This window comes from Bacillus rossius (genome assembly GCF_032445375.1).
Source record: "Bacillus rossius redtenbacheri isolate Brsri chromosome 4 unlocalized genomic scaffold, Brsri_v3 Brsri_v3_scf4_2, whole genome shotgun sequence".
NCBI lineage: Eukaryota > Metazoa > Arthropoda > Insecta > Phasmatodea > Bacillidae > Bacillus > Bacillus rossius.
In genome coordinates this window covers 21,543,869-21,557,959 of record NW_026962011.1, presented here as the reverse complement: position 1 = coordinate 21,557,959, position 14,091 = coordinate 21,543,869, and the positions used below count along the sequence as shown (strand labels likewise).

Genomic DNA, 14,091 nt, shown 5'->3' with positions numbered 1-14,091 from the left:
ACACCCTCTTTGTCTTCGCCCTCTAACAAAAGTTTCCTTAAAAGTTGCCTTCTGTAATGGCGTTTCATGGTTTCGATAACAGACTGGTCCATTGGTTGCAACAATCTTGTGACGTTTGGCAGTAAAAAAATTGCTTTAAACTGGCCATTCCTTCTTTCCAACAATTCTGTGGTGGGATGAGTTGGTGCATTATCAACAATCAAAAGCACATTACTACCTTCTTTTCCAAAAGATTTTTGGTGTTTTTTCACTTCGGGAATGAAAATTTCGTCGTACCACTCAGTAAACAATGTTGCAGTCATCCAAGCCTTGGGTTGGTTTTTATAACAGAGGGGGAGCTTTTTCACATTTTTAAATGCTCTTGGGATTTTTGACTTCCCTATCAACAGAAGGGGTATTTTATGGCTTCCTGTAGAATTTGCACAGTTAAGCACCGTAACACAGTCTTTACTAACTTAATGTCCTGGAGCACTACACTCCCTTTTAGATGCTAAAGTGGTTTTAGGCAGAGCTTTCCAAACAAGACCTGTTTCATCAGCGTTGTACAAAAACTCAGGACTGTAGGAGTCTGCTACAACTTTAAATTTTTCAATAAAATCTTCTGCAGCTTTGGAGTTTGCTGATAACTTCTCGCCACTTATATCTAATTCACGGATACTGTGCCTGGACTTGAAATTTATTAGCCAGCCGTTACTTGCTTTAAAGGATGAACAACCAAGCTTCTCAGCTAAGATCTTAGCTTTTTCATAAAGAATTGTGCCTGAAATTGGGTTTCCCACAGAACGTTGCTGCAAAAACCACATTTTAAACCACATTTTCTAAATCTTTGTTGGTTGCTGCCTTCATTGATTTTTTTGAACAACTTCCTTTCTTTGTTTTCAAGCACTGACACGAAGTTTAAAAGTGTAGGTTTACTCCTTTTAATGTCTGAAATTGTTGATTGTCCAACACCGTACTTCTGAACCGTTTACCCGTAACTCCTTTACCTGATTGCTCTATAATTTTTAGTTTATCCGCTAACGATAACACAACACGTTTTCTTTTAGAAGCCATGGTGAACGACTAAACACATTCATAAACAAAACAACGCACCGGCGCGAAAGAGTACCGTCACAGTAGCAGGTAAATGACATACTGACTGACTCATCAAAACGAACAGTGAAAGATGGGCCAGGCCGGCCACCTGGCGACGTACGACAGCCAATAATCGAACTATGAGACGGTGACACATCATCCCAATAAAGTTCCTAAGTTCCTACATTCCTACGTTTCCATCTTATCTGGAATCCTGAAAGCGATTCGGATAGTCAGCGATTCGGAGAGACGGAGTTCGAATGATTGGAGTTCTACTGTATTATTAAGATTTCGCGCTAAGACAGTGAGTAAAAAAATATTGTGATATACTATGTACTATGCGTACTTTTGTGCCACTAGTTTCTGTTAGTTGAGCTTAAAAGGAAAATACAAAAAAAAAATATTTATACATATTGAACTACTCAAACTCGACTTGAAAATACTTGAGTTTTTGCACTACTCGACTCAACATAGAAATTTGCTACTCGTGTACCCCTAATTATCAGCTTGCTACAACTGCTTGTGTGGTCCATCGTGATTCCAGGGAAGACTAGGTTTGCCAAGTGCACCACCTCATGGTGATTGCTGATGGCTCTCGTGTTGCAGGGGAGAAACACAAGCTGCGTGGGGACATCAACATCCTGATCTGCGGGGACCCTGGCACGGCCAAGTCGCAGTTCCTCAAGTACGTGGAGAAGATAGCGCCGCGTGCAGTGTTCACCACGGGGCAGGGAGCCTCCGCTGTGGGGTTGACCGCGTACGTTCGACGCAGCCCCGTCACCCGCGAGTGGACTCTGGAGGCAGGGGCCTTGGTGCTGGCAGACAAGGGTGTCTGCCTCATCGACGAGTTCGACAAGGTACTGTCTGTCGGTGGTGAGCAACGATGACTAGAATGTGTGCTTAGGTATAGGTTAAGCTGCAGTAGTTAACTGCACTATACCATACAAGCTCGAATAAAGGCAGAGGTTTTTATTTTAAAAAAAGGTAGGTCGGTCTGGTATCAAGCACCAAGAATATCTCCAAGTATAATTTAACATAAAAAGGGATAATGTGTGTAAATATCCTAAACTGGCTATAAAAGAGTTTTTCTTCTTTTTTTTCTTTCATTTCTTATGTTTATTTATTGTATTGCAGTAAAATAAATTTCAATAATCTAAAAAAAAAAAAAAATGTTTCCTGTCTGTATAGCAAAAATATGACGACTGTTTTTCAAGCTGCCTTATAAGACAGAAAAGAGCAAATGAAGCACAAGTTTTCGTCTAGGGATGGTTCGGGTAAGTTCTTCGGTTCCTCGGTTCCCCGGTTCTAGGCCCCCGGATCGGAACCGTTTTCCGGTACTGAAAGACAGGTTTTTTAAAGTTACGAGGTTAAGGTTCATTGTCAGTATTTTCACTACACTTCAAATTTAAAGCACAACCGTTCGGCATAATTATTGTTAAGACGTGTTACAATGATTTATTTAATGGTGTTTTCCATTCGTATAAATAATAAATAGGTAAATAAAACATTCCACAAATCTAAAACAGACAGATGTTACCGTACATAAATACCTCAGGCGTGACTCAATGCGCTTAAGAAAATTGATGCAATCACAGCCATAACTATGTTCTATATTATTTTTAGTGCCGGGATTAACTTTATTCTGTATGTAAATGTAGCACAATACAGATAACTGGAAAATTTTCCTAAATTTCCGTCTTGGTCATATTGTTATTTTAATTTATTTACGGTGATATGCCGCGCCTGCGCTGCCATGTTTTTGTGAACATAGTGACCAACTTGCCATGGATTACACAACTTATCATACGTTTTAGCTTATAAACGGTAAACGTTATTTTACCATTCCAGAATTAAACCATATGGTTTTAAATGTATGTGAAAATTGAAGTAAACAATTAACATCCTTTTAGATGTTACTTTAGCATGATACTTATTTTATCGTAATTTTTCAACACATGCGACCAATAATACCGGGCGGTTGGTACACAGCCTGAATTTCAACGTTTTGTTTTGGCTACTGTCGTGGTTTAGGCGATAAATAATTTGTGTTATTGGCACGTAAATTAATAAAGGAAGTAATATTTTCAGCTTTTTCCATGAGGAGTTTGTTTCGTTGCAGTAATGTCGTCTGTGTGGGAACATTTTGTTCTTGATGCAGATGAGAAGTTTGCTATATGCGAACATTGTATAAAATACTACTGATGAGACAGTACAATTTTTTTTCTTTTCTTAAAGATGGATTATCCTCACAACCAATGAGACGTGAATCGGACCCGGAGAAAAACCGAACCAAATTCCAAGAACCGAAATGGAACCGGAACCGAAAAAATTACTGAACCGATCCATCCCTATTTTCGTATGTTTGTTTAAGTATCAAAAATGTAATGTTATTCTCAGTTACATGGTAGCCACATGCAAAACTTAACTTTGCATTTTATATTGCGGCACCGAACACAGCTGTTTAGTGAGTTGATCTATGCCATTTCTGAAAACCTCATGCTGAATGTCATAGATCTTTAACGTAGGAAACAAATATTAAGACCTAAATATTTTCAGTATCTCGAACGTATATTTTTTACAGAGCCAATCATTTTTATTTATGAATGCCACAAATGCATTAAGTTGCAGTTGCTCTTTGTGCTGTTTTTGAACATCTTGTATCTTCATGTCTTTGGCTATTTAGCGGTTAAAAAGAATAAAGGATGGCTTTGTTTACAGGAAAAGTTACAATACATTTACCTAGTTTTACGTATATTTCTCTCATTACTGAACATGACACAAAAATTTTGTTTATCAAATTGGGAAAAAAGTGGTTTCCCATTAAACATCCGAACAATTTGAAAAATTTTACGGTGTTAACTATCTTCAGGTTTGTTTACATTTATTGTTTTAGAGACCTTATAGGTTAGGCCAAGAAATAATTACTGTATATAATTAATACTGTAAATAATTAATGACTGTGAAGACATGTTACAATGTGTTTAACGATATACGTTTAGCTCCATCCCTGTGTTTTCATTTACTTTAGTTTACACATCTAGAAATGAAAACTTTGTTTTGGTTCTGCCCTGTTTATACTAAAAGAGTTGGTGTACTGCTTCATTTAGTACCTATTGCTGTCTTTTAATGATTTAACAGTAAGTTATTTTATTTTTTTGTTTGAATTTAAGAAAGTTATGGAGATGATCCTAAACTGTTATTTTATAAATTAATCTATAATCCAGAAGAAAAGCCTTGTTCTAAATGTGTGTGTTTTCCCCCCCCCCTCCCTCCTCCCCCCCCCCCCAATTTTTTTTCTTAATTTCCAGGCACCCTTCAAATTATTCTGCAAGATGTCATTATGATAGTAGTTTTTCATTTTATCAAGTGGTTAAGTTGGGTATAAATATATTAATATAATAATCTGATATTGTAAAATGGTTTTGTTGCTGCAGGTTAGCGACATTTAAAATACTGTAAAATCATTAGGAAGTACCAATTATAAATGTAGCTAATAATCTCGGAAACAAACGAGTACTATGAAGAAACATTTTATGTTAGTTAAAATTTTCATTTCTTCAACATTATTTCAGTTTTGACTCTAGACCTAGATTTGGTTTCAAGTGGTAAATTCAAGGCATTCTTTCAGATTTGGATTCGAGATTTGAATTTGAGAAAATTGGGATTCAATCCATCACTAGTTCTTTATGTAATTAGCATTCATTAATGATCAGTGTTTTTCAATTGAATTTTTACAAGTCTTGTGTTTGTAGAGTGATAAAACTCACTAACATTAGCCGTGATTTTAAAGATGTACCAAAAGTCTGCATGCCATGTTGCAGATGAACGATCAAGATAGAACATCCATACACGAAGCGATGGAGCAGCAGTCCATCTCCATATCGAAAGCAGGCATCGTGACCTCGCTGCAAGCCCGTTGCTGCGTCATAGCAGCGTCCAACCCGATAGGCGGTCGCTACGATGCCACCATGACCTTCTCCGAGAACGTACGTATCTCGCGTGTTGCTCGCCTGCCGCCGGCTGGGGAGGGGCAGGAGAGGATCGGTAGGTCAATGCGTCGGCGGCTGTGCAGGTGAACCTGTCGGAGCCGATCTTGTCGCGCTTCGACGTGCTGTGCGTGGTGCGGGACGAGGTCGACCCCATGCAGGACCAGCACCTCGCGAGGTTCGTGGTGTCGTCCCACGTGAGGCACCACCCGTCGCGAGCCCGCACCGCCCCGGACGCTCCCGCCCCTGCCGGGGACGTCGAGCCGGTGCCCCAGGAGCTGCTCAAGAAGTACATTGTGTACGCCAAGGAGAGCGTGCACCCCAAGCTGCAGAGCAACGTGGACCAGGACAAGGTGGCCAGCATGTACAGCCAGCTGCGCCAGGAGTCCCTGGTACGGTCGCACTCACTTTCTGTCTGTGTGGCGTGGCTAGTGTTGCTCATGTGGTTCACTGCGTACACCTATACAGTATCTACCTGAATTAGTCATATGTTGGTTCACTTTGTTCCTGGTTCGGTTCTGGTTCTTAAAAATCAGTTCTCCATTCTAGGTAACAACAACAGTTTCCAGTCACACCAAAGATACTGTATGCTCTGATACATGGCTTGTATATTTGTTAAGTATGACATATCAGTGCCCCACTTTTTATATAATTCAACCAAAAACAAGTCCACTCGCATTTTTGTTGCACAGTTGCTTCACGCCTCAAAATAAGCTGGAGCAGCACTGTAACAGCATCCTATGGCACAGCAAAGTATGGTACAGTAAGTCCTAGATTAACAGACACGTGATTAAAGCACATCTGTTATAACAAATAGACAAATACTATATTTTTTGTCTTAAATTTTGTTAATGGATGCCAAAGTCATTACGGTTGGGGTTGTACTTCTTTAATAGCCTGAATATACACTTGTACCCAATCACTGTACTGCGTAGTACTTACACATGTAAATAATTCTTCCATGCATGCATAATGGTTATTGAAGGATAAAAAAGTTTTGACAACTGTTTTAACAGAGTGCCTGCATATCTTTTCTCTCACACTTATAAAAAAGTAGGGTAAGATGCAGCGAAAATATTTACGATGTGCGTGGCTAAGAAAATGATACGACCCCTTCCACCAGTTTGTGCATCCCACTATGACTAGAATCTGTGCAGGTCGTTCACCGACTTGCTGGACGTTGAAGTACACAAGCCATTCGATTCCCAAAGTTTTATACTCTGCTATTAGTCCTTCATTGTACATTTTGCATAGTGGTATGTGTACCCAAAATAAATACAGATTAAGTTCTTATAGTTTGTTGCATTTATTGAAATCTTATTATGTGTGTGTTTATTTCTATATAGCCTTATGGATGAAAAAAGAACACAATCAATCGGCCTCTAGTTACGGGAAGAAGAAAGTTTTGTTGTGATTTCATCCCCCCTCCCTTCTCCAAATGTCTTGCCTCCATCAAAGGCATGTGAGAGGAAACAGCCACTTGTCAAGCACGTTCTGTCACTCCAGGCCGATTTACGTGCATTAGTGTTGTGACGGTGCTGTGGCCATCCTGTGAATCCACCAACAAGATTGAAAGTATTCTTCTAGGAATTTAAAAGGTTTTGTTTACACTCGCCCGGTGCATGTTTATGCCGCTGCAAACAGTGCTGTTGCTGTTACCATACCGTGACTACCGGATAATTACACACAATATGTTCTTCTTAAACAGCACTGCAACTGATGTATATTACTGAGTGTAGTTGCCATACAACGGATGAAACTCTTTCCATTGTAAACTGTGTGATTTGATAAATGCTCAGGATATCCGAGTGGGGTAGTTTTCGAAAAGCATTTAAAAATATGTTGGGTGCGGATGAGTAGTTCTGTTTCTGTGTTAATTTTCAAACTGTTTTTTTAGAAGAATGAAAATGACTAAAATGTACGTTTTCAGAAATTTTTTTAGAAATGAGACATCCTGTAGAGATCCTTGAATCCACTCAAGGGACTTGTATTACAGCTTTATCTTCATTTCTTCACCGTATAATTTTACTGTTATCACTCAAATGTAATAGTTGTCCTATGCATGATAGAATTACCAGCGAGCATCTCACTTTTCCCACCTCACTAACATAAATACACTACTGACTAGCGGAGCCCCTTAACAGTGTGACTTCCATGATATTCTTGTGAGAAAAATTATTCTTTATCTTAATTGGTTTTTGACGTGACAACGTCTAATAAATCGTTGAACGCCAGCTGCACGCACGAAAAAATGTCCCGTAATGCACATTGTCCCACTACGATGTGTCCCATTACGCTCATTGTACGCTTGCGTCGCATCTCTCTTCCACTCGATTGGAACAACCATTGATTTGACTTTTCAATCATGTTTTCGTCGTTTGCATTATTAATATTATGTAATATAACAATCGTCCACCTATTTTCAGCATAATCGGTAGGGTTATTTAAAAGTAATGTTGAATTTTCAAATACGTTTTTGTACGAACAATGGTGTTTTACAGTTACACATTCAAATTACACCCGGGATCTTGTGCACAATGTTTTAAAAAATATTATAACACATTATAAATAAGTTTGGTGTATTTGGGATGCGTATTTGTTATAAAATCGTATTATAAAAACGAAATAATATTATTCCCCTACGGTGCAGTCATCTACGATGACGGACGCGAACCGAACGAATCGCGCTATCTAGCCGCTTCCGCGGCAACCAGGCACTCGTTAATACATATTTTCCTTTGTTTATCGCGAGAGGCACTATTATTAATGAATTATAAATAAAATTTCGTGCCCGGTGTTACAATTGCATATCATTTTGAGCACTGAAAGACAAAAAAACGTAAAATATTCTCGACGAATTTTAATCTCGGCCCCAGCGCACCACGAGCGTCTGGGTTGGAGATTAAAGCCGAAATTCTTCCTTAAACTTACTAATACTTATTTTATTAACTGCAAGGGCATTTTTATTAAATTCTACGTTTAATTTCACGACGAACAAACTTTGTCGTTAAATGTGTAATTGCGAAAAAGCGTAAAACATTCTCGACGATCTTGATGTTAAATAGCTAACATGTATAAAAGTTATAGTTAAAATAAGCTCTTCGTTAAAGTAATATTTGAATTAATGAGTGCAAATAAAAGTAAATTTATCAATTAAATTGTAGATTTCATTTCACTCCTTCTTTGTATCCATACAAAATAGTGATAATTCAATAAAAATGATTCAATTTTATTCATAGAAGTATGCAATCATTTCATCAATGTTTTGTTATGACATTGTCACGTTAAACTATCGTCCGTAAACCGACTTTACAGACAACCAATTTTTTACAAATATCTTGTCACTTGTACCAGCACCAAGCAACGCAACTTGGTCACGTTGGAGGACTGATGTGGCCATTTGTCGGCGTTAATGCGGAGAGTTGTCTTGCGTCTGTGATATTTGTGCCTTCGTTTATAAAACAATTTTATTAATTAACTTTTAAAAATCCAAACTGTTATGGCGCACGTAATAATCATACAGTTTTGGGTAGATTTCAAACAAATACTAGACTACTTATTGTAGCCGTTACCATAGTGCAACTTCCGAAAAAAATGTTATACAGTTTTTCGTTTAATGGTCCATAGACCCCAAAACCATCGTCAAATCCAAAGTTTAAATATATAGTCACAGTTTTAGGAACACAATAACGGGCGTATACTCAGAATAGGTTTCATGTGGGTTGGTTCCTGTTTGCATAACTACGTCCAACTGGTAGCCAGCGGTTGATGTGGTGGCACTGCAAGCGAGAGTGTGCGCAGGCGACCGGCAGCCTGCCCATCACCGTGCGCCACGTGGAGAGTGTGATCCGCATGGCAGAGGCCCACGCTCGTATCCACCTGCGAGACCACGTGCTGGAGGAGGACATCAACATGGCCATACGCATGATGCTGGAGAGCTTCATACACACGCAGAAGTACAGCGTCATGAAGAGCATGCGCAACGTGAGTGGCCTCTGCTCCGTGTCTCGCGTGCCTGGCTGGTCATTTCATTTTCTTTTCGTTTCAGGTATTTTCCTGTAATTCTATACCTGAACCTTGTTGGATCAAAAAATATTTCTCACCTCATATTTATTTTTATAACCACATCGACTTCCTCTCCGATCAAAGCGTCACATCTTTTTATACATCTTTTTGAAAAATCATGAAAATGTTTATAACACATAATTGACATTTTACCACTGTCGGATAGTATTTATAAAACATGTGGTGTGAAAATTGAGACAAAACAAAAAGTAAGAGAGCTATAGAAATAAATTTGTACAAAAATTAAATAACCTACTCGCTTTGAGAGACAGAGCCGAAATTGTAGTTTCCACTAGAGTTTGGCAAGATCAGTGTTATAAGTTTGGCACACTAAAATGTTTTGTTGCGAGATAGCAGTGATTTTCCATCTGGAGAACTTTTATTTTTTATTTCTATGTGCATAAGAAAATCTAATTCTTAGGTTTTTTTTTTCCTTTTTACTATTGTCGATAATAAATGATCCTTGTGGGGGTTATGAAAACCAAGGCAATCTTTTCTACAGGGATAATAATTCAAAATAATACCAGATAGGTACTTTTATTATCTTTACTGTTAATTATCAGTGGTAATACAATTACTAGCTAATAACTAAATTGAATCCAGCTATTTTTTTTATTGTTTTAGTTTGTAACTATATGCTTACTCTTGACTCATGTGTTTAAAAGTGTGTTAGAAATAGTGTCAATTTGAGGAATATGTGAATCTCATAATTTCAGATCCGAAATCTTGAAATTATTATTAAAGGTCACATACCTAGTTGTTCAATTTAGAGTCTAACTAGGAAATTTGGAGCTCATTAATTAGCTCGTCACGGATGAAAAGTACAACAATTGTTAATAATTTAATTTTATTAACCCCCACCTCTCTAAAAACAAATAATAAAAAGTAAATTTTTTCCATGAATTAAAATTGATCATGATTCATTCATTTACATACAGAGAACATGTCATGCAGCGAGGATACAAGGGCACAAAGTAGATGAATATTGCCGGGGTGATTCGTGAAATTCTCTAAATAATATACATAGTAGTTTTGTAAGTTTTTTTTTTATTTTTGTTTGAGAAACAAAGTTTGGTGCAACAGAGTCGCTCTTATTGTAATGGATTGAAATGAAAACGAGACATTGACTGCATACTAAAACTTTTGAATACAAAACAGGTACTGAATGGTACATAATTATTTATTTTGATTAATATTCTATGACAATTTGCAGAGTCAGCATCGTTCACTGACCATGCTGTAGCAACTTTGCGATGCACCCAAAACAGTCTTTCTCACTTGGCGCTGGACACTGGGGTCCCTGTGTGTGGCCAATGGCCACCTCTTTCCAACGATAGGCGGGATTTATATTTTTGCTGGCTCTTGCATGGGCTGATGCTGACATACGTATTGTATTTTAATGCTTTTTTATAGGCTTACTTTACATTTTTACATATAAATATTGTCGAAAAAGCACTATCTAAATAGACTCTATACACTGTAATACTACGGTATTTACAGGTTCACTGCAACTGTTTTTGTTGCTCATTTGTTTTGTTTTTGTTTCGTTCCCAGACTTTCGGTAGTGTTTTGTTTGGCGTGGTCACAAGTGTCAGCGGCCTATGACATTGCCATAACGACACATGAAATCAAACAACATTCGGTTGTGGTTCGAAACAATAACATTATAATTGGTCGCTTGTAATAATGACGCCTAGCATCTACGTTTGGATTGGCCGGATAATACCGACAATGTGAAATTTAAAATATTAAGAAAATAGTGCTTCTGACGCCGGGAATATGGCGTGATTCTGCGATAATTCCCGTGCGGAATTTGGACGTTTGAAGCAGACCAGCGTCATTTTTAACTGCAAAGGTGTAGTTAAACGCGAGAACGAATCACTACAGACGTCAGCAAATTAAGGCAGCGCGCGGCGGCGACTTTGTCGCGAATTATAAGGTTGAGAAATTCCCTTATACCAGGACTCAGGTATGGCTGGCTGCACCATCATTTAGAGACGTTTGCACCGTGAATCGATAGCTCCGTCTTAGTGAACAATATAAAAATCACGCACGTAATTAGCATTGATGTGTTTTAAATAGTTTTATTAGAAACAACGAACTATTTCATCAAACTGTCGCACATAGGTCTAGTAGTCCTAGGAGTCCAAGTCTCGTGTCTGACTAGCTGGAGGCAAATAATAAATAGACTTTTGAAAATTAATAAACATGTGCCCAACGTAACTGAACGTAGATTTGGACATAATTTGGTTTGTTTTTTTTCTCGGACATATTCGAGAAATCTGTGTTGATGTATATTATTCTTGTCGAGTATTCTTTAAAAATAAATGTTATTGTGGTACTAATTATCACTAGGTTATTTTAATGATAACACAGGGCGCCCAATCCCATTAAATATTGTATGCTCATGATAGTACAGAACAATTTGGTTACCATAGCTTGGGGCATGTTATAGTGAGCCGTAAGCATACAAAAATAATTGGCACCACAACGAAGGGACCAAGAAAGCTTACAGAACTTAATTGGCTACCACAATGTGGGGCTGTATGCTTACATTCAAACACACGAATCATCATGCTGTCACATCTGAGTTGGGAGCTGCACTCAGTAGAAAGGAGCTAGAGCGCTGGTTGTGACCAATCCGCGTGGTTCCCCTTCCCCGCCAACCCGCCGGCGACGCAAACTATAAGTTAGATAATGACACCATACTTACGTCTCTAAGGCTAATAGCTAGGGAATTATTAAGGCAAAGATATTATAGACATTTTTGTTAAGGTACAAATCTCTGTTCTGGTACCCGTATGTTTTGGTGTGATTTAAAGATGTTACGTCAAAAACTAACATTTGCTTGTCTACATTGGAATTTTGTACTGCTTCTATTGTAATGCCTCACTATGAAGTGTAAGACCCTTCACAGTTACAGAGTAAATAAAAAAAATTCTCCTTGTCATGTACTTCTGCATTGTTAATGGGCGCCAGTATCCTAAAGTACCCAACTTAACTATTTATTAAATATAAAAATAAATTGAATACTAATTATTATACTTTTATTATTTAACCTTAGAAAATTTAAATCACAAACAAGGTTGCTTACACCTACGAATAAAAGTAAAACAACATATTATTTAGCTATTTAAATTATGTTGGGCACTGAAGATACAGAAGTTCATTTGTTTGGAGATAAAAATAAATTTTGCTAGTTCAGAAATTCGTCGGTTTGCATTAGATTCCAAATCCTTCAAGACCTCTGAGTGTAGTCGTATTAAACATTAAAGGTGCCATAATTTCAAGAGACTAGAGGCTTTACGAGTATTCAAAATAATTAGAGTTATCAGGCAGCAAATTGTCACAACACAATTTGTGCTATGACACGATCAGTAATTACCATAGAATATAGTCATACCTGATGATTTGCCGAAATCTGGTTTTCAGATTAAACCCCAACAAAACCAATATTATCAAAGCTTCTCCGAAGCTCGGGGCGTACTTTCTCACCAATTTGGGAGACGTAGTGATGCTATGTACTAATTAAAAATGTAGCGTCGGCAAGGTCCGACGCGATAGCACACACACAAACCACAAGATGGATTCTATCTCTCTAAATTAACAGAATGTCTTTAAAAGATCCGCCGATCTATCGGCCAATCACTGGCCTTGAATTAAATATTTAAAAGATATTACATTTAACATTATTAACATAGAGAAAGGTTTCAAAGCTGAAAGCAATATCCAAAACAAATATAGAAGTTAATTAACATGAAAGATATATAAATTTGGCAAACAAATACGGGAAAACATAAATAAATTATTTAAATGAAAGTTTCAGTGTTCTGTGATATGATGTAGTATCACACTATGTTTTTTCACTGAAATTTTGTGCTGATTTTACATTATTTAACACCGCTTTAGGTCTGTTGTAATTATAGTGGTTTGGTGTTCTACTCACAAGAACTGCTGTTTTTATTTTAACCATATACCAGAGATAGATCCAACTTTACTCCTCTCATGCACAGTTTATTTATGTCAGCTTGCCACTTTTGTACCTCTGATTGCATGTGAATATTTCACCTGTTGTAATTTTCTTGCTGGCTGGACAAGTGTGTTTTCCTGCCTTTATAATTGAATTAAAGTGGCCAAGCAGATAACCCACTGGTGTTGAGAGTTAATAATTTCTGTGCAGACATTCCAGAAGTACCTGTCATTCAAGAAAGACAACAGCGAACTGTTGTACTACATCTTGCGGCAAATGACGCTGGATCAGCTAGCGTACATCCGCTGCGTACAGGGTCCAGATGCTACTGCTATTGAAGTCAGTGAAAAAGACTTCATTGACAGAGTAAGTGTGCAACAGTATGTGCTGGATTTTTGCCTTTCAGCATTATACTTATTTGTTGATGCTACAAATGGCATCCTTTTTGAATCTATTGCTGTAAGATATAGTCTACAGTCTAGTACAGGATTATATACTCTATCAGTAGGGAGAAAATTATTTAGTGAATTGCAATAAAATTTAAATAACACCAAAAAGCACGTCAATAGACCGTACAGCACTGAAATGAAGGATGCCATAGTTACCCGCATCTGTGAAAAATTTTTCGTAAAATGTGTGGTGAAAATACACATCATTCAAGAGAAATTTCATAAAATAAATAAAAAAGAGTGTTATTATAAGACACAGCATTGTTTCGTGAAAATCTGACATCCGTTTAAGTATTGGTGTTTCTGTATAACTAAAAATTATTTATTTTTTTAAAAAATATGTTATTTAGGTTTGTTTTTGAGTTAATGCTGCTCTGTTGAACAAAATGTTCTATGTCTTACAAAGATTTCCTGATCACTTCTGGATTTAGAGATAAATTTGTTCAGTTTTTCTAAACTCATAACAGCTTCCATTGCTGTCAATGGTGACTCATGACAGTCAGAATCATTATCTGATTCAGTTTTATATGCCTCTAGCTCAGTGGTT

The 14,091-nt window shown here is 37.5% G+C and overlaps 1 protein-coding gene across 1 annotated transcript in view; it reads left to right on the top strand.

The window, feature by feature from the left end:
- Positions 1-14,091, top strand: part of LOC134542341 (DNA replication licensing factor Mcm2) — a 63,044-nt gene that overhangs the window by 41,293 nt on the left and 7,660 nt on the right. Inside the window, exons 9-13 of the mRNA XM_063386498.1 lie at positions 1,681-1,931; positions 4,896-5,060; positions 5,147-5,452; positions 8,862-9,044; positions 13,306-13,461. Coding sequence (XP_063242568.1) covers positions 1,681-1,931; positions 4,896-5,060; positions 5,147-5,452; positions 8,862-9,044; positions 13,306-13,461 — 1,061 coding nt within the window. The remainder of the gene's footprint in view (positions 1-1,680; positions 1,932-4,895; positions 5,061-5,146; positions 5,453-8,861; positions 9,045-13,305; positions 13,462-14,091) is intronic.